Source organism: Lactuca sativa, chromosome 8, assembly GCF_002870075.4.
Source record: "Lactuca sativa cultivar Salinas chromosome 8, Lsat_Salinas_v11, whole genome shotgun sequence".
NCBI classification, from domain to species: Eukaryota; Viridiplantae; Streptophyta; class Magnoliopsida; order Asterales; family Asteraceae; genus Lactuca; species Lactuca sativa.
Genome location: NC_056630.2, coordinates 234,749,199 through 234,771,706, shown reverse-complemented (window position 1 = coordinate 234,771,706; position 22,508 = coordinate 234,749,199). Strand labels below are relative to the sequence as shown.

The 22,508-nt window shown below is 38.0% G+C and overlaps 1 protein-coding gene across 1 annotated transcript; it reads right to left on the bottom strand.

Moving 5' to 3' along the window:
• Nucleotides 1-258: 258 nt before the first annotated feature.
• Nucleotides 259-19,378, bottom strand: LOC111906456 (wax ester synthase/diacylglycerol acyltransferase 4). Its single transcript, XM_052766845.1, has 5 exons — nucleotides 19,116-19,378; nucleotides 17,924-18,499; nucleotides 910-1,269; nucleotides 680-817; nucleotides 259-605 (listed from the first exon to the last, which is right to left on the bottom strand). Exons 1-5 carry the CDS (start codon nucleotides 19,320-19,322, stop codon nucleotides 450-452), a joined length of 1,437 nt encoding a protein of 478 aa, XP_052622805.1. The 5' UTR covers nucleotides 19,323-19,378; the 3' UTR covers nucleotides 259-449.
• Between the last annotated feature and the right edge of the window lie 3,130 nt (nucleotides 19,379-22,508).

Genomic DNA, 22,508 nt, shown 5'->3' with positions numbered 1-22,508 from the left:
TTAAAAATTGTTAAAGGTTTACATTTTAATTTTTAATTTTTTTGAATCAACCCGTATAATACACAGGTTTCACACAATTAAAATTGTATGTATAGCAAGCACTTATTGTCACTATGCATCTATGTTTAAAAGTTAATTTTCAAATAGTTATGCATAATCCTTATACACACGCGATAACCAAATTATTTCAATAAAACTTTCAAATAAACATTTATCAATGATTACAAAAGCAACAATGCAAATTATATGAGGATTTAGCAATAAAGATTGTAACAAGATTAACAAGATAATTACGTCATAATCACATAAATAAACAATCCAAACATCACCGTCCCGTTATTTATGTATAGGCGACGTCATCCAATGAGATAATTTGTAATGAAGATCCACATTTTTCATGAAGTGACGTTTAAAATTTACGGATATCACTGATTGAAATCACTTTCATGTCATTTAGACTTCACTGCAGCATCAAATATCATGCTGAAAGCTTTCTCAGTGCATGTACGAAACTTCATAGGATCTATGAGACCGATCTCAGTTCCTATAGTTACCCTCAACTGGTCCATGTAACTCATTACCGTCACCACTAGACTCTGCGGAGCCTGTATCCAAAACCCTAGCTTTATCAGTTAATTGGAATAGAGATTATATATAGAATAGCAAAAATTGATCATACCTTTGGGGAATTGACGACCATAAAATACAAGCCTTTAACAGGTTGATTAGAAAGTGTCATCTTTTCAACTGGTCCGATCATATTTGTCACTGCCATGCTTGAATTCCTTAATGTGTTGTGAACATATTGAGCTGCAGCCTTTACGTGGATTACCCATGCCATTTCAAAACAATTTAGATACAGATAGAGAAATATAAGAATGCACCTGAGAACTAACTACATAGACATACCTCTACACCAATATATTTTCTAATAAATTCTAGTAGCATTCCAGTGAGATAAACAGCAGCTGAGTTTCTCTTCCTTTTGATGATACTATGTATTTCCTGAACAAATTTGATGGGTTTCAAGGACTCGTCACACTGGTGAAGTTGTGGCAATGAAATATGCAAGAAAGCAAATTGGTTTCCCCATAGACTTTTAGCTTCCTGATTCTGACACATCTCATTGAGAGACTTGAAACCATCAATATATCTTGTGTTAAGTAACACCAAGGCTGTTGACCTTTTATTTTTTTCTTCTTCACTCGTTACATCCATGTATAATCTTGTCCCCAGAAAAATCATTCCGCATATTACATCATTTATTGTCTGTGTAACAATATATATTTTTCTATTATTGAGAAGGATGAGACAAAGTAACTAGCTGAAAACAATACATAGCTTAAAAAATATCTACTATCATCATGTTAACTACATATTTTATTCGAAAGATGTTTAAATAACAAGGTATAATAAAAACCGTAAAAATATTACAAACAATGAAAACCGATCATTCATGGTTTAATAACATCATTTTCTTTTTGTTTTCAAATAGTTGTTTATTATTTATAAAGATAAAGATAATCAAATATATAAATACTAATAACTTTTTATATTGGACTATAATTTCCAGTATCCAGATAACTTTTAAAACAAACTGTTATTTAACAAAATTTACACTTTACTCATCATAATTTTCTATTAAATTATGAATACATTAATATATATCTTTAGTGATATACTGATGGGCTAGGTTTGAATATGAATTGACATTTATTGTACGAACGTGTTTACATCAGTATTCTATGATAATGACAAAGAAAATAAATTGTTTGGTAATATGAATATGTTTAAATTTATGTAACTATTGTCATTATCAAATTTTCTCACAAATTAAATCGTCTAAGATAGTATTATAGATTTTTTTTTATGATTCTCATTCTGTCAGAATGTATTCATTATAATCGTATTCTGTAAAAATAAAAATTAGTAAAAAACAATGTATGATAACAAAAGTTAAAAATAATTAATGAGAATGAATGATAATGACGATATTATGTAAGGTTCAACATATTTAGATTAGTAAACAACTTATTCTCTAGTCATTCTTATAGAATAACACCAGCCACACACGTTCGCAAAATAAATGTTATCCATATTTGAGCCTAGTTGTATAACGATATCACTACAAGAAATGCAGCCATTACCGGCGACACTAATAGCGGCGACTTTTCGAAAACCGTTTTCACGTTCTGGTGAACATCTACCGTTTGATCATTTTTCTAATCAAATGGCTACGAAACTCGTGGAACGCACAAAACCAATACTGGCGACAATATGTCACCCCTAAAGATCTAAATTGTAGCCGCTAAAGGTCAAAAAAATTACGCCTTTTTTTCCCTCTTTGTATGCCGCCGCTAAAGGTTGGATGTCACTGATATTGATTCTTTTGTCGCCGCTATTGGGTGTCGCCGCTAAAAGTCGACGCAGATTACTCCTACTTGCTTCCTCTTTCTGCTTCAATCTTCTCTCATTTTGTTCCAACATTTTCTCCGAAAATTCTCCTTTCCTCCAACGATTCTCCCTCATTTAACAACATATAGTAGAAGAGATACCGCTAGGCACCGAAAACTTCCCCTCTCCGGCCACCAGCACTATTGCTGTTGTTGATTTCCTTCTCCTAGGTTCGTGTTTCCTTCCTCATCTCTTCCTTTCTTTCTACTTTAATGTCGATTTCCGTAAGAGTTTGTGATTAATTGCATTTTTGTTTTCAAAAATCTCTTTTCCTCTATGGTCACCATCACTACCGTCGTCAGTTGCTGTCACCTGCATCAACTACCACCACCATTGTTGCAGCACCAAAGATTCCAGTCGAAAGTGGGAAAAGTTTTGGGAACCACAGGTGCATTTTTTTGTAATTTGTTTTATATGTGTGCATTTGTGTGTGTATTTTGTATATATGTGTGTATTTTATATATGTGTGTGAAATATGTTATATGTGTATGTATTTCATGTATATGTGTGTGAAAATTGTGTGTATTTCATATATGTGTGTGTAAAAAAATACGTATATGTGTATAATGTATGTATATATGTATGTATGTATGTATATATGTATGTATGTATGTGTTTGTATGCAATTTGGATTGTGTTCATAGTTGTTTTATGTGCATAAAAAGTATGTATATTTGTGTATAATGTATGTATGTGTGTATTTATGTGCAATTTGGAGTGTGTTGATAGTTCTTTTATGTGTATAAAAACTATATATTTGTGTATAATGTATGTATGTGTGTATTTATATGCAATTTGGAGTGTGTTAATGGTTGTTTTATGTGTATAAAAAGTATATATTTGTGTATAATGTATGTATGTGTGTATTTGAATGCAATTTTGAAGTGTAGTGTATATAATGTGTAAAGTACAATGTAATAATGGAAAAAAGAAACAAAAAACAAGTAGGACGCTATTATTGAAAATGTTATTTAAAGTAAATTACTATAATAGTTCCTATGTAATGTGTATTTGTAGATAAATTGGTAATTATTAATTTTTGGTTTGATTGTTGGTTTAACTTAAAAGGTTAATGTTAGTTAGGTGGTTTATTAATTCAAAAATTTTACGTTTGGTTTAAGTTAATAAGTGGCGGGAAAAACAATCCGAAGTTTACTGTGGAACTTATAGGAGGGAACAACGGTGATGGGGATGATGCCACGTCGTATTAAATTTATCTTTTATTAGAGATTGTAGTATGATATAAATTTATAAGAATTTTGTTATTTATTTTGGTCTATGTATAGTATTAGAAAACTTCGATGTTATGTAATCGTTTTTCTGCATTTAACGTATCGGTTTTTATGCATTTAACGTTATTATGTATCGGTTTTTGGACAATAAAAAATGGTTGCTTTTAAAAAAACATAAAAAAGGCAATAGCGACGACACTATTAGTGATGACATTGGGCATTAGCGGCGACATGAGTATTAGCGGCGACACGTAGATTAGCGGCGACATCATCATTACCGGCGACAGTGAGCACTAGCGACGACTTTTTGATCAATACCGACAAGACAGTAGCGGCGACTTAATAGCGGCGACGTGTCATCGGTAAAGCTATTAGCGGCGACTTTTGTTGCCGCTAATACCATTTTTCCTTGTAGTGTATACATATATAAATGTCTAAAATAAGAAGCTATGTTTTCACAAGTTTTTTTATTGATTTGTTAGGAAACTAAAAAAATTATATATATATATATATATATATATATATATATATATATATATATATATATATATATATATATATATATATATATATATATATATATATATATATATATATATATATATATAAAGAGAGAGAGAGAGAGAGAGAGAAAAAGAGAGAGAAAGAGTTATGTTCAAATGTTCTACTATCTATTGTGTGCATGTATGATTGGTTCTCGAATAATTATTTTTGTTATTTTAAGAAAATAATTGTGTTATATATATATATATATATATATATATATATATATATATATATATATATATATAGAGAGAGAGAGAGAGAGAGAGGAAGGTTCAATTGAGAAAAAAAAAGATTGAGAATAGGGAATCATTCTCAGCTACTCATTTATTTTTGCCACAAAACCTCTGTCGTACCAGCGGAAATGAGAAATGAATACATTGTTCTTTTCAACAAAACATATTTTCTTAAATTATGCTAATCATTATCTTAATATATATACAAAAACATAGTTTTTCTCATTTTTTTTTTATTTTTTAAAAAACTATTTTTATCGAAAAATGATTTTAAATATACCAAAAGTCATGATTTTTTATTATCTACAAATAAACATCCATATTGATATAGTTTTAAGATAAAATAATAAATGTTTTTTTATATTTTCAGCTATCGTTATTCATAAGTGAATAAAAATGAATTAGGTTTTATTACAGTACATTCGTTATTAACTTATTAATAAAAAGTATGATTAATTTTTTTACAATTTAAGTATCATTCATATATGAATATATCATATTATAAATATAGTATATTGATATTTAAATATTAGATGATACATTCACTTGTAAATATAAACATAATATATTCACTTGTGAATATTAGATGATATATCACTTATGAATATTAAATGATATTTTCATATGTGAATATTACATAGTATTACATGGTATATCATATGTGAATATTACATAGTATATTCACTTGTGAGTATTAGATGATATATTAACTTATGAATATCACACAATATATTCACATATGAATATTACAAGGTATATTCACTTGTGAATATATTCACTTATGAATATTAGAAGGTGTTTTCACAAATATATATAATTTTTATATGTTAATCACATATGAATGACATACAGACTTGGATGTTTGTTTTATGTTTTTAGTAATCATATACTGATTTAGGTGAGAAAACATATTCATATGTTTATATAACGTGTTTAGTTTCTGCATTTCATCAAACAGTTGGAGTGCATACAAGTTAACTATTTTAAAAATGTTAAAAACATGATACTTCCGATTCAAGTTATCATTTCCTAATCATCATATACTTTCAATTTCGACTTCAGATGCGACATCCTATTTCTGATCGATTTCTCATTTTGATTTTGATTTCCGAAAATCTGATTGGGAACCTATGAGTACAGATTCTGAGTCCTTCAATGTCGACTGTGACTGCAAGTTCAGAATTTCGATTCCAATTTCATGAACAACGATGAAATTCTGATTCCATCTGAGTTCGTTTTCAAATCTGAGAAATTCCAGTTCCAAATCCGTTATGAACTTTACAAATGCTTGCAAGCTACGAACATTCGGAGTATTCAATAAAGAAATCGATGAAATTGATGAATTTGGTTTACGAATTTGTCTTGAACGGCGAACCTCCCAACCACGAATATCTATGACTGATGAACATTGGATGACATTGATGATGGTTTAGTTGAAGAAATTTGGATAATTGTTGAAGGTTAGAGGAGAAGCTTTGATGATGAACGAACTGTTATCAAATTCTCTATAGTAACATATTTGAAATTGGAGGTTATTAACATATTTACAAGTTTGCCACTGTGTCTTTTTATGATTAAATTAAATTAGTGGCTGAGAATGATTTCTCCATTCTCAACATTTTTTATTTTCTCAATATCTCTCTCTCTCTATGCATGTGTATATATATATATATATATATATATATATATATATATATATATATATATATATATATAACACATAAGATAATAGAAGAGTGAAAAGAATGAATATATGAATAATTATATGTTATGTTTCATTTTTTTCATTTGAACCTCTATATATATATATATATATATATATATATATATATATATATATATATATATATATATATATATATATATATATATATATATATATATAGAGAGAGAGAGAGAGAGAGAGAGAGAGAGAGAGTAAATTACACGAATGGTCCTTATGATTTCAGGTGATTTGCATGCTTGGTCCCTAACTTATTTATTTAACTCGGAATGTCCGTACTATTTGTTTTTGTGACGCACTTGGTCCCTACTGTTTGTTTTTGTTACGTGTTTGGTCATTGTCTTAATTAAAAAGACTATTATTTAAATAGGAAAAAAATGATGCGGTTGGTTTTAAATAAATATGTAATGTTATATCATTTTATAATATATATTAATTTTATTTTATTTTTCAATCTAATCTTACTATTAATTTAATATAATTAGAGTGAGAAAATTTAAAATTTAAAATTTAAAATAAAGAATCAATTATTAATTTAATATAATTAGGTGAGAAAATTTAAAATCGATAATCAATTATTAATTTAATTTAATTAGCGTGAAAATTTGAAATTTGAAATTTAAAATGAATAATTAATAGGTTGACAAGTATAATGATAAGTGATATATAACATTAATGAGTGGTTCTAATTATATGATACTTTTAAATAGGAGATTAAATATATTCTTTTATTAGAATAGGGATATATATATATATATATATATATATATATATATATATATATATATATATATATATATATATATATATATATATATATATATATGAGATGGCTAAAAAGACACCCCATATTGCAATGTGGACACCCTTATTAATTTTTTAAATATTTTTATTGGCTGAAATTGCATTGTTTTCCGGAAAAGCTGATTATAAGTAGTTAATTATTGGTTGACTTTTTAAAAAGTATATATATATATATATATATATATATATATATATATATATATATATATATATATATATATATATATATATATATAGGGAATAGTTATTTGGAAAACAAAAAAACCCTAAAAATTATAAAAATACATAAAAGAATACTTAGAGACTACAAAAATTTTTTTTTTTTAAATTTTTTTATAAACAAATCGCAGGTTTTTTTTAAGAATTCATTTAAAAAAAACAAAAAATAGACTTTTTTTTTAAAAAAATTAAAAATATATATATTTAAAAAAAATCAGCATATTTATTTAAAAACATGCGACTTTTCATAAAAAAATTCAAAAAAAAAGTTTTGTGGTTGAAGGAGTAGACGGAGGAGCAAGGGAGATGGAGGTTACGTGGTCAACGTCGTGGTACAGGCGAGAAATAAATCTTCTAAGAGTACGAGGGAGAGTGAGAACCGATGGCTATATCGATTAAAGGGGGAAATGGGATTTCTTCTATTTTGTTGTGTCTATACCCTATGGGGACAACTTATCGTCCCTACACCCTTATATAAAACAACATTGTCTTTTATTTTCCAGTTAAATACATTAAAAATATGTGTGTGTGTTTGTGTTTATATATATATATATATATATATATATATATATATATATATATATATATATATATATATATATTCAATTTTATTTAATTTTTGGATGATATGTTGTCTCTACTACTTTTTGGATACCCGTAAATTTTCTTTTGTCGTTCTTGCGTAACTAATAGAGACGATTTATCATTGCTTTCGCTTTAAAAGTCAAAGTTCATTTGCCGACCCTATAGCGACGATGTGTCATTCCTACTTTTTTTTGTTCTGTAGGACGATATTTTTCGTCATTATAGTGTAGCACCTGGTTTCTGGTACGTAAAATTTATCTTAGTGTTCTTCATTTTTAGCATTGGACTCGGCGAGTTGCAGGTCCGAATCGCCGAGTAGGGACGGGATCCGGAACACGTTTAAGTTGGCAACTCGGCGAGTCCATATTCTGGACTCGGCGAGTCACAGCTGTCTGATGAAACCCAAAATTTCAAGGGTTCGCACCCTATTTAAACCCTCATTTCCGCCCCAAGCTTGCACCCATTCACCCTCAGAGCTCCCAACATCGTTTTGCCCTTATTCCTTGTGAGATTAAAGTGTTTTTGTGTGTGTTCTTGAAGTTTTTGAGGAGGAATAAGTGTAGATCAAGAAGAGGAGAAGGAGGCCAAGCATCTTTGTGGCATCTCAACATTTTCCTTGAGGTATAGCTCATTTCCCCTCTGTTTTCAAGCTTGTAGTCTCTATTAGCTTCATGAAAGTCCTTCTTGGGCCATTCCCCAAGCTTGTTTGTGCATTGTGGGTCATATTAAGTTGTTAGCCTTTAGATCTAGGCACTATTTAGTCCCTGGAGCTTGGATCTACTGCTTTTATGGAGTCATATTGCATGGAAGTCCTAGATCTACCCCTTTTGGTGCACTTTGAGCCCTAAAACCTTTATTGGTGATTATTTACACGTAAAGTTGGAAACTTTACATGTTATTCATGCCCTAGAAACCCAGATCTATGAATGGCATGAGCTGGATCCAAGCAGAATCGCGTGTATAGTTTTTGCATGTGGCCGACTCGGCGAGGCAAGTTGCGAGTCCCCAAGTTTCCCTTTTTTCTCATTTGCGGGTTGGGAGTAGTGAGTCATTGGGTGTGACTTAGTGAGTCGGAAGCCAGACTCACTCATGAAGTCACTCGGCGAGTCAATGCCATGACTCGGCGAGTTCAAGGCAATCTTCTTGTCTCAAGAACAACTCGGCGAGTCACAGCTTAGAGTGTTCTTCGGATGAAGATGAACTCGGTGAGTTGTTCATACAACTCGGCGAGTAGGATGAAGGACCAGTGGCCTTGGGTATAGAAGGAAAACTCGTCGAGTCAATGCTTAACTCGACGAGTAGAGACGGATCTATGGTCAGACTAAGGGAAAGGGACTCGGCGTGTTGGCAAGCCAACTCCGCGAGTCTGGTCAACTGGCAGTTGAGTGTGACTTGACTTGTTAAGGGTAAATGGTCAATTTACCCTGAAGGCGGTTAGCAGTATTTGACTGGGTATTTTGTGGGAATTATAGTCGGAGGATTTCTGGAGCAGTAGCAGCAACAGACAGTCAATTTCCACACCGATCAGCAGCTATCTTGAGGTGAGTTACCTTTCGGTAGCAGTGGGTCTATGGCCACAATGTCGGCCCACCAGTAGGAGTTGTATGATGGATGATTGTCTTTGTGATATCATCTAGGTTTGCTACTACCTGATACGTTATATGCAGGCATGATATGTTATATGTGATAGTAGTAGAGTTCGGTTGTTAGGATCGAAGGGTAGGTCAGACACCCCAGATATGTCTGACAGTATGTGACGATATGATATATGCTGGTATGATATGTTATATGTGATAGTGGTAGTAGGAGGGGAATAGTCCCCGAGGGTCGGTTGTTAGGACCGACGGGTTTGTCAGCACCCCAGAATGGCTTGACATGGGTAGGTCAGCGCCCCAGAATGGCTTGACACGGGTAGGTCAGCACCCTAGAATGGCTTGACACGGGTAGGCCGACAACCCAGAATGGTCGTACCGGGTAGGTCGGGCACCCCAAAATTGCCCGGCAGTATGTATGATATGTGATTGTATGGTATGTGGTATATTGGGGGAACCCACTAAGCTTCGTGCTTACAGTTTTCAGTTTTGGTTTCAGGTACCTCTTCTTTGAAGGGGAAGGAGCTGGTGCGCTACATCACACACCTGCTTGTATTCCGCATTCTGATATTTTCCTGGGAAATTATACTCTAACACTTTTATGATTATGAAAATGTTTTCTGTCGTGCAACATCTTTTGTGAAATGAAATGATCATTGAATGATTTATTCCTAAATCTTTTGCTAAGTACATGTTTTAAAAACGAAATTTTTGGCTCGTATTTTTGGGACGTTACAAGTTGGTATCAGAGCCCTGGTTTGAGGGATTCGAACACACCTTCGGGGGTGTTTGAACTCAAATCGAGGGATTAAAAGATTTTGGAAAAAGAAAATGTTTTCTAAAAAGCTAGTAAAGGGTTCTAAGAAAGAACGAAGTGTGTGATGTGCGCGACCGGCCAAGCTCAAGTAAGTATTCCCCAAAGTACCCATACAAGCTTATGTTATGCTTATCAGTTTCAGTAAAAACAACATGCTAGAATAGGACTAAGGATCTAGGAGTGATGCCTTATGTGCCTGCTTTATGTGCTTTAGTGTGTGAAAAGTTGCATGCTAGAATTGAGTAGACAGCAGTAGGATGGCCTGTTTAGGTTATGCCTGATAGTGCGAGTTTAGCATTGTATGCTAGCTCAGTTTTCCCCTACAAGGATAGAGTTCCTTGAGATTGTTTTCTTTATGTCCAAATGCTGTTTGCTTTGTGCTATGTGGGCTTTGAAGTGATGAGAGTTAGCTGGTAAGTGAATACGTTAAAGTCACATGTGATCAGGGTTGAATAATGTCAGAGTGTTGGATTTGACCATATTGCGTAGCTCTTGTTTGCGTCTAACCGTGGTAGGGATGAGTCCCTTACTCGAAGGATTATCCGATCCTCATCACATGTGATTGTATTCAGGTAATAGCTAATTAGCATCACCAAGAGGCCTTCAGCAGTTGAGGACTGGGTTGGGTGGAGTCAGAGGTTTCCTAGGGTAAGCCTAGGATAAGAGTAACAGAGATCAGCGGTAGTGAAAGGGACCTGGTGGAGTCAAGGCAGTCCTTGGAGAAGGTGCGGATAGATGTTGAAGGTAGTATGGGCCTGTACTACTGAAAGCAAAGGATCCGTACCCGAATCAAGGAATGCCAAGATAAGACCGGGGAACTTATAGTAGGTGTGATTCCTCCAGAGGTATTAGTATCGCTAATCGTTGTTATTTCTTTTGTATTTCAGAATGGTGGTACAACAGTCGAGGCCAGCAGTACGCAGTATAGGAGAGGGATCGTGTTCGGGATCAGGTTCCGAGCCAATAGACGAGGGGCTACGCGAGTTCATCGAATCTGAGATCACCAGAGGCATCCTTGAGTCGACACCCATCATCTTCGGGTCGATCAAGGAAGGGATATTGGAGCTGATGAAGGATTGCCTCCGGGCATTCAGGAGCGACATGGCATCTGGCCAGTCGGGATCTCGCACGCTGTCCTTCGAGGACTTTCGGGGCAGCGGTGCGCCGGATTTTCATGGGGCGAAGGACCCCATAGCGGCCAGACGATGGATTGCAGACATTGAGTCTGCACAGTTGACTAGCTTCTGCCCTGAGGGGTCGAAGGTGAGGTATGCAGTAGGATGTTTGAGAGATCGAGCTAGGGATTGCTGGGAGTCCGCCGATGACTCGTTGGGAGCCTCGGTTGTCGAGGCTATGACCTGGTCGGACTTCGTGACCAGGTTCAGAGCAGAGTTTGCGCCGACTGTCGAGCTTCAGCAGTTGGCCAGGGAGTTCCTAGATATGAGGCAGACGACGGAGACTGTGGCGGAGATCACCGCCAAGTTCTGGGACAGGGCGTTGCTGGTGCCCCAGTACGCGGGTGACGAGGATGTGAGGAGGACCCGCTATCATGATATGCTCCGAGCTGATATTCGGGAGCATGTCAGTTTTTCAGCTTGCCCTACCCTGGACTCTATGATCGCCAGGGCGAGGGAGAGGGAGATAGACCTGGAGCACATCAGGAAGAGGAAGTCAGAGGAGGGACAGACAGGAGGGGCTTCGGGGAAGAAGCCCAAGGGATCCGATGGTAGGCCGAAAGGCCAGTCAGGACCGAGCCGCTGCCGGAAATGCGGTAGGCCTCATGAGGAGGCATGTAGACTGGGATCGTCAGGCTGCTTTAGGTGCGGCAAGTTGGGGTATATCAGTAGGGATTGTTCCGCCCCTGCACCTGTGATTCAGACATCGGAGTTACTGTGTTTTCACTACAACCAGAGGGGCCACAAGAAGGCCAATTGCCCCCAGTTGACAGCATCAGCGCCGGTTAAGGCGCCGACTCCAGCTACCCTGCGGATTACTGATGGCCGGCAGGGCAAAGCAGAGGCTCCAGTAGTGAGGAGCTGGGCGTTTCAGCTGACGGCAGAGGAGGCACGCGCTGCACCCGATATGGTGACGGGTATGATTCTTTCCCTCTACTTTATTTTTATGATGTTATGTTATTGATATGTGCTCTGTGTATATGCATTAGGATCGTTCCATGTGAACGGTATTCCTGTTCAGGTGTTGTTCGACTCGGGTGCCACCCGATCATTTATTTCCCTTGCACTTAGCAAGAGGTTTACTGAGTCTCCGGCTATGTTGGATTGCCCTTTAGAGGTAGAGATTTCCGATGATCAGTCGGTGCGAGCATCAGCAGTGTTCAGGGATTGTGTTCTGAGGTTATTTGAGGAGCGCTATTTGGTGGATTTGGTTCCCATCCCGTTGCGGGGGAACAAGGTGATTATAGGCATGGATTGGTTGAGCCCTAATGGGGCGGTGATAGATTGTGCACGGCATCTAGTGCGGATCAGGACCCCGAGTGGGGGAGAGTTGGTGATTTACGGCGAGAGGCCATAGCGTGGGCCTTTAGTATGTTCAGCAGCGAGAGCTAGGCGCTACCTTCAGTAGGGATGCACAGGGTATGTCGCTTATGTTATGGATACCCGGGAGACGGCTAAGGCGACGGTGAGCGAGGTTCCAGTGGTGCGATACTACGCTGATGTGTTCCCGGAGGAGCTTCCTGGAATACCTCCGGAGCGCCAGGTGGAGTTCAGGATCGATCTATTTTCTGGTGCGGCTCCAATAGCCAAGGCGCCCTATCAGTTGGCTCCTCCCGAGATGCAGGAGTTGTCTACGCAGCTGCATGAGCTGCTAGACAAGGGGTTTATTCGACCGAGCAGTTCACCCTGGGAGCCCCGATCCTGTTTGTAAAGAAGAAGGACGGGTCGCACCGGATGTGTATAGATTACCGGGAGCTGAATAAGATAACGGTGAAGAACCGTTACCCACTCCCGAGGATTGATGACCTCTTTGATCAGTTGCAGGGAGCATCTTGGTTCTCCAAGATATATTTGCATTCAGGTTATCATCAGATGAGGGTCAGAGAGGAGGATGTGCAGATGACCGCGTTTCGAACGTGTTACGACCATTATGAGTTCGTGGTGATGCCGTTCGGGCTCACCAATGCTCCTGCCGTGTTCATGGACCTTGTGAACCGTGTGTGTAGACCGATGTTGGATCGGTCTGTGATAGTTTTCATTAATGACATCTTGGTTTTATTCCAAGACACAGGAGGAACATGAGGAGCATCTGATAGAGGTTTTGGAGACCCTGAGGAGGGAGAGCTTGTATGCCAAGTTCTCCAAATGTGAGTTTTGGTTGCGGGAGGTGCAGGTTCCTTGGGCACCTCGTCAACCAGAACAGGATTTAAGTAGACCCAGCCAAGGTGGAGGCCGTGATGAGGTGGGAGGTTCTGAAGTCTCCATATGAGATTCGGAGTTTCCTACGATTAGGAGGCTACTATCGGAGGTTCATTCAGGATTTCTCCAAGATAGCCGTACCCCTGACACGGTTGACTAGGAAAGTCATGGTCTTTTGTTGGGGGCCTGAGCAGCAGGCAGCGGTCGAGATTCTGAGGCAGAGATTGTGCGAGGCGCCGATCCTAGCCCTGCTCGAGGGCATAGAGGATTTTGTGGTATATTGTGATGTGTCGATCTCAGGCCTGGGCGCAGTATTGATGTAGAGGGGGCATGTCATTGCTTATGTCTCGAGGCAGCTGAAGCCTCACGAGGCAAACTACCCGACGCATGATTTGGAGTTGGGGGCGCTGGTTTTCGCCCTCAAGATTTAGCGGCATTACCTCTACGGGGTTCGATGTACCGTTTACACGGAACACAAGAGTTTAAGGTACCTCATGGATCAGCTGAATCTGAACATGAGGCAGCGTCGGTGGTTGGACGTGGTGAAGGATTATGATTGTGAGATCCTTTACCACCTAGGGAAGGCCAATGCGGTGGCCAATGCACTTAGCTGCAAGGCGGCGCCGATCAGGGATATTTGCATGAGGATGACTGTAGTGACTCCCCTGTTGGAGCAGATTCAGGAGGCTCAACAGGAGGCTAGGAAGGAGGAACACTAGAAGAGTGAGCGAATAATGGGTCAAGTCACCTCCTTCGATTATGATAGCTGGGGGTTATTGACACTACACCGTAGGGTGTGGGTGCCGTATCATGGAGGCGTGCGCCAGATCTTGATGGAGGAAGCGCACAAATCCCGATTCTCTATTCATCCAGGGGCGACGAAGATGTATCGGGATCTTCACATAGACTATTGGTGGCCCTGCATGAAGCGGGATGTGGCGTGGTACGTCGAGCGGTGTTTGACCTGCAGGAAGGTCAAGGCCGAGCATCAGAGACCGCACGGTAAGATGCAGCCGTTCGATATCCCATTATGGAAATGGGAGGATATTACGATGGATTTTATCACAAAGCTTCCACGAACGGCGCGATGAGTGGATTCGATTTGGGTCATCATGGATCGATTGACCAAGAACCCCCATTTTATTCCAATTCAGGAGAGTATCTCCGCCGAAAGGTTGGCCGATATCTACATCAGGGAGATAGTGGCGCGACACGAGGTGCCAGTGTCAGTGATATCAGATCGAGATGTGCGGTTCACTTCCAGGTTTTGGAAGAGGTTTCATGATGAGTTGGGCACTCGTCTGCATTTTAGCACCGCCTTTCACCCGCAGACGGATCGTCAGAGTGAGCGGACCATCCAGACTTTGGAGGATATGTTGCGGGCATACATGTTAGATTTCGGTGGTAGCTGGGATACCTATCTTCCCATGGCTGAGTTCTCGTACAACAACAGCTACCACGCGAGTATTTACCGTCCCCCATTCGAGATGTTGTACGGTCGGAGGTGCAGGAACCTGATATGCTGGGGTGAAGTTGGCCAAAGGGTCATGGGGAGCACCGAGGTGGTGCTCAAGACGACCGAGAGAATCCAGCAGGTTCGGATCAGGCTTCAGACTGCGCAAAGTCGGCAGAAAAGTTACGCTGACAAACATCGATCCGACCTGGAGTTCCAGGTCGGGGATATGGTTCTCCTGAAGGTGTCGCCTTGGAAAGGTGTCATTCGATTCAGGAAGCGGGGAAAGTTCAGCCCAAGATTCATCGGACCGTCCAGGGTTGTAGCCCGGGTGGGCAAGGTGGCATATAGGCTGGATCTGTCAGCCGAGCTTAGCCAGATCCACAAAATACCTTCCATGTCTACCTGCCACGGAAGTGTCTCGTGGATGATTCAGCGGTGGTGCCATTAGAGAATATTCAGGTTGATGACAGCCTGAATTACATTGAGCGCCCAGTCGCAATCCTCGACCGGAAGTCGAAGGATCTAAGGAACAAGAGGGTGGAGTTAGTGAAGGTGCAGTGGCAACACCGAAAGGGGTCCGAGTGGAATTGGGAGCCGGTGGAAGAAATGATGGAGCATTACCCCGAGCTGTTTCAGGATCGAGCAGCAGACTTCGAGGACGAAGTCTAAAATAAGTGGGGGAGATTTGTAGCACCTGGTTTCTGGTACGTAAAATTTATCTTAGTGTTCTTCATTTTTAGCCTTGGACTCGGCGAGTTACAGGTCCGACTCGCCGAGTAGGGACGGGATCCGGAACACGTTTAAGTTGGCAACTCGACGAGTCCATATTCTGGACTCGGCGAGTCACAGCTGTCTGATGAAACCCTAAATTTCACGGGTTTGCACCCTATTTAAACCCTCATTTCCACCCCAAGCTCGCCCCCATTCACCCTCAGAGCTCCGAACATCGTTTTGCCCTTATTCCTTGTGAGATTAAAGTGTTTTTGTGTGTGTTCTTGAAGTTTTTGAGGAGGAAGAAGTGTAGATCAAGAAGAGGAGAAGGAGGCCAAGCATCTTTGTAGCATCTCAACGTTTTCCTTGAGGTATAGCTCGTTTCCCCTCTGTTTTCAAGCTTGTAGTCTCTATTAGCTTCATGAAAGTCCTTCTTGGGCCATTCCCCAAGCTTGTTTGTGCATTATGGGTGGTATTAAATTGTTAGCCTTTAGATCTAGGCACTATTTAGTCCCTGGAGCTTGGATCTACTGCCTTTATGGAGTCATATTGCATGGAAGTCCTAGATCTACCCCTTTTGGTGCACTTTGAGCCCTAAAACCTTTATTGGTGATTATTTACACGTAAAGTTGGAAACTTTACGTGTTATTCATGCCCTAGAAACCCAGATCTATGAATGGCATGAGCTGGATCCAAGCAGAATCGCGTGTATAGTTTTTGCATGTGGCCGACTCGGCGAGTCGTTCATCTGACTCGGCGAGTCGAGTTGCGAGTCCCCGAGTTTCCCTTTTTTCGCATTTGCGGGTTGGGAGTAGTGAGTCATTGGGTGTGACTCGGCGAGTCAATGCCATGACTCGGCGAGTTCAAGGCAATCTTCTTGTCTCCAGAATAACTCGGCGAGTTGTTGATACAACTCGGCGAGTCACAGCTTAGAGTGTTCTTCGGATGAAGATGAACTCGGCGAGTTGTTCATACAACTCGACGAGTATGATGAAGGACCAGTGGCCTTGGGTATAGAAGGAAAACTCGCCGAGTCAATGCTTAACTCGACGAGTAGAGACAGATGTATGGTCAGGCTAAGGGAAAGGGACTCGGCGTGTTGGCAAGCCAACTCCGCGAGTCTGGTCAACTGGCAGTTGACTGTGACTTGACTTGTTAAGGGTAAGTGGTCAATTTACCCTGAAGGCGGTTAGCAGTATTTGACTGGGTATTTTATAGGAATTATAGCCAGAGGATTTCTGGAGCAGCAGCAGCAGCAGACAGTCAATTTCCACACCGATCAGCAGCTATCTCGAGGTGAGTTACCTTCCGGTAGCGGTGGGTCTATGGCCACAATGTCGGCACACCAGTAGGAGTTGTATGATGGATGATTGTCTTTGTGATATCATCTAGGTTTGGTACTACCTGATACGTTATATGCAGGGATGATATGTTATATGTGATAGTAGTAGAGTTCGGTTGTTAGGACCGAAGGGTAGGTCAGACACCCCAGATATGTCTGACAGTATGTGACGATATGATATATGCTGGTATGATATGTTATATGTGATAGTGGTAGTAGGAGGGAATAGTCCCCGAGGGTCGGTTGTTAGGACCGACGTGTAGGTCAGCACCCCAGAATGGCTTGACATGGGTATGTCAGCGCCCTAGAATGGCTTGACATGGGTATGTCAGCGCCCTAGAATGGCTTGACACGGGTAGGTCAGCACCCCAGCATGGCTTGACATGGGTAGGTCGGCACCCCAGAATGGCCGTACCGGGTAGATCGGGCACCCCAGAATTGCCCGGCAGTATGTATGATATGTGATTGTATGGTATGTGGTATATTGGGGGAACTCACTAAGCTTCGTGCTTACATTTTTCAGTTTTGGTTTCAGGTACCTCTTCTTTGAAGGGGAAGGAGCTGGTGCGGTAGCGGTACATCACACACCTGCTTGTATTCCGCATTCTGATATTTTCCTGGGAAATTGTACTCAGACACTTTTATGATTATGACAATTTTTTCTGTCGTGCAACATCTTTTGTGAAATGAAATGATCATTGAATGATTTATTACTAAATGTTTTGTTAAGTACATGTTTTAAAAATGAAATTTTTGGCTCGTATTTTTGGGACGTTACATATAGCTTCCCTCTATGTAAATGTTTATTCTTGTAGTGAAAGTATGTAATACATACCACATGAAGACATGAGTTGATTTGCTTGATTTGATCTAAAGAGAATGTGATTGTCGTTATATTGATGCGATGGAACTCGCCCCCTTTGTTTCCTGAGTGTATCGGGCTCTGTCTATCTTCCAAAAAACTACTCTTTATAATGCTCCAACCAAAATCCATGACAGTGTTTAGTGCACAACTTAGGGCATGTGGTACACCACTAATTATGCTTTTTGGATCATTTTCTGGCTTGAGAAAGTTCCGAAAAATTGGCAATGTTAATGGTAGAGAAGGATTATCTGCCCTTTGCAGACAAGAGAGAAGAGCACACATAAGAGAGTATCCATCACCAAGTGAATGATGAAGCTTGAACACAAGGCTTCCAAACGCATTGCTTGTTTGGTACTTGATGATGTGAATTTCCCATAGTAGCTTCGTTTGTGGTAGTGGATCCATCGCCATTTTTGATAGGTAATCATTGAAATAATGATCATATGATTCGGGTGATAATCCTTCAGGAAAACAAGGGATTTTGATATGGTCTTCCGCATTCACTTCAACTCTCTTCCAGTGCTTCCCTCCCTTTTTGTCTTCCACCTGTTCATAGAACCAAAAAACCAGAATTAATGGCATAGTAATAAAGAATACATGATTTATTTATTAGATTTTTAGGTACTTTTTTGGACTTGGTTGTAGACTTAATTTGTATTTCTCTGGCTCCTATCTAAATCTTAAACACATATTGTGTTGAATGATAATCTAGACTTAAGGTTATTTTGGTAATAATGTTGTAGTAGTTAATCCTGGTTAAAATTAGTAATTATAAGTTATTTATTTATGGAAAGTTAGTTAGTAATATAGAAGCTATTAACCATCAAAATGAAGGGGTGCAAAGGTTGTGAAAGGGTTGCACCTGTTGGAATGTATGTGTATAAATACCTTCAAATATGTAATTAGTAAAAAAATACTTTGATTGCACTCTCGTTCTCTATTCATCTTTCAATGCCTTTCTCCAACATATTGCACTTCGTATAAACATTAAACTGCTAGAAATTATGTAGTACGATATTTTGGTTCATTTTTACAATCTTTAATTAACCATTTCTCATCGAAATGTCTAAAAAACATTTGTAAGATCCATAACCATCATTAACATCGTCAATAGCAGGAGACAGAAAGAGGGTAGCGATGGTAGTTGGAAAGGCAGTATTACCATAATGGAAGAGAAACGAGGGTTAATGGGAAGAAAGACATCGTTAATAAGTACTAGGCTTGAAGAGTCATCAAATGGGTTATCAAACTCCAAGATACAAAGAATAGAAGTAGAAAGCACCGAGCAATTGAAGTACTGCCCCGTCGGACTCACTGGCTCTGAAAGTACCACATCTTTCAGACCTCCTACCTTCACCCTCAAATCCATATCTTATATCTTGTCGTGTACTTTGCTGCAAAGTGCTCAAGTACTCTATGACCTAGTTTGCTCACAATTTATTTGCTCTTTCACACATAAGTCTTGTTATATTTAAAGCGATGTGTTACCATGGTTTGTACATCATACTTAAAGATGATATATTGTTTATTGATTGAACGAATGTGTTATGTCAAAGGGGTCAATCTCAGTCAGAATCGGCACATGGATATATAGTAGGCGGTGTACGATTAAGTCATACATTGCATTTACTCTTCACCAGAAGTATTTTGATTATGATTATGTAGTTGAAAGATTCTTTTATTTGGTCCTTTAACAATCTATATGAGTACTTTCTTAGAAGTTACAAACTAAGTGTATCTTAGGATTTTTTTTTTAATATGTGAAGAAGTATTAATAAGTACTAATCATAAATAATATTACCATAATTAAATATGATAAACATTAATTATGTGTAATATCACCATAATTATGTTTAATATACATTAGTTATAAAGAATATTATTTATAATGAATGTTTATCACATTTAATTATTGTAATATTCTACATAATTAATATTTCAAATAATCTTTTTCTTATATGTGCCCTTAGAGAACATATTAGAAAATATCTTTTATATTTGTAACTCTTCTTTATATGAAATTGTTGGATTTCTAGTCTCCTTGTATTTTTTTATAATCAATATTATCCAAAATTTCTTATTCTGAAACAACACAATCGTCTAAATAGGATCCTACAACTCTCTTAGCTCGACGTTGTGGTATAGAATTTCCCGAGGATATTCATTCCGACCCCGATGGGAAGAATGTAACAATTGTGAATTTTTGAACCGATCGTTATTTAAGAAAAACGACCAACGTCAAATATAATAAGCTTAATACATAATATATATCAATATACGATAAAAATATAAGTTTCATATTAAGATAAATAGAAAAATCAACGAATCGTCCATAAATCGTAAAATTAATGCGCCGAAACATATATATATATATATATATATATATATATATATATATATATATATATATATATATATATTATTAACGTCAAAAGTTACGAAGAGAATGATTGACTTTTGGGTAAAGTCACCAATACGATAATCATAATACTCTTTAAAGTAGGAATTTTGGTAAAAGGAACGCCAAATAAGAATCCATATGAGAGAGTTATTATTTTTGCAAAATTATTAAATCATTTAAAAATAATCGTTAAGACTAAATTCAGAATTAACCAATGCAACCTAAACGAAAGTTGTATATCTCGTTGAGAGCTACACGTGGATATAAAGAACGTCACAAACGTAGCTTGTATGAAGAAGTTGCGGATCTTTGAAGTTTTGCAAAGAGTGCCCGACCCAAGAGGTACGCGCCGCAGCGCACACATGCTTCTTGAAGGAGATACGATGCACCAACAACATTCTAACACGTGTTGATAGGAAGACGGAGCCACAAATCCCTTATGCGGCGTGCCCAGATCTTGCACGACGCGAACTTACATTTTTGTACATGTAAGAAGGCATCCTTTTTCATTGTCGGCTAGTAGTACCATATCCTTAGTATTTTGAAGCATAAGGATCTGCCCCCACTATGGTTGCCATAATCTCCTCCATGTATGTCTTTTAGGACATCTTTAGCTTTGTGATCTTCCAAAAATCTTAGGTATGGACCTGCCATGGTCCTTTTTTATAACATCCATTGGATCATCACAAAGCATGAGACTCACATCTTGAATGCTTTGTTGCTTCTTCCCTCTTTTGGGATCGAGCCATATAGAAGGTATTATATAATGGGTTTGATCCAGGATCTCAAAGGATCTTGATTATTTGGATCAAGAATCTGTCTGTTAGGATCCCGGTGAGCGGCTTGTGGACTATCATCCTAAATTGTTGCAATGTTGGATGTCTGATCACGATCGCTAGGATTCTGGTCTTTTTGTGAGATCCTTAATTTTTGGTTTCATTACATGGATTATTAGGATCCTATTCTCTGGTGGGATCTTAAGGGAAGATCCAAGATTGGCTAATGCATTTGCTTCGACATTTTCTTCCCTGGGAACTTGGATTAAGCTAGAAGTTTCAAATTCGTCGACTAATTTTTTGAGAATTTGAAGGCATGATGCTAGCCTTTTGCCTTTTAACTATGAAGGTTCCATTAAAGTGGTTAGTTATTAATAAATAATCGACGTACACTTGAAGATCCTTGGCTATTTTTAGTCCCATGATTAGTGCTTCATATTCTGCTTCATTGTTAGTTGTGTCGAAATCACAGCTAACGGCCTGGGGCAGTACGTCCTGATGGGTTTTATAGGATATAAATCTTTGCATGAGGTGGAAAAGAACTTAACTATTAAGTTCACATGCAACCTTTTTTGATCTATCTTTTGTCTATTGATAGATATAAACTATGAACATTAGGAATCTTAAACGAACTCTATAATACTCAAAATAAACATAAAGTTAGGGTTTACATACCTTTTGATTATTATTGTAAATAACCAAATAAAATTCCTTCTTGAACCCTGGAAAGTGTGCACCATAAATCTAAGGCCTCTAATGGCTCACACCTAAAACCCTGGAAACCCTAGAATAAAGGGGAGACAGAGGAAAGAGGAGGAAATTTCACTCTTATGCTTGTAGGTGAAGGAATGAACAAAATTGATGGCCTTGGGGTCCTATTGATAGTTTAGTTAACTTTGCAGGAAAATGCACATTTGAGTTAATTAAATAATAGATTTAATCTTAATTCAAATCATTTCCTTTTATGCAACCAGAAGGCCTTCAGAAACCCTATAAGAGGCTCCAAAACCGTCCATGCCATGGAGGGTTCTAAAATTGTTTCTTTTGTTCAACTATTGAACAATTACAATTCACCATTGCACCTTAAATTAATTCCAATTAATCTCAAATCAATCCCAAATTAATTCTTATTAATAATAATTAATTCTAATTGATTTTCTATTAATTTATTAACCATACAAATTAACTAATAAATTATTTAACTATTTATCTCATGTTAATTTAGTTATTCCTTAACAAATTGACGTATCAACTATCTATTTCCATTTAATATATTAATCACATAGTATATTAACAAATTATTTTTCTCACTCTCCTAATATAATTTCTAGCTACTTTTGGTTATAAACGTAACCCCAAAAGGACTTTGCTTCTGATG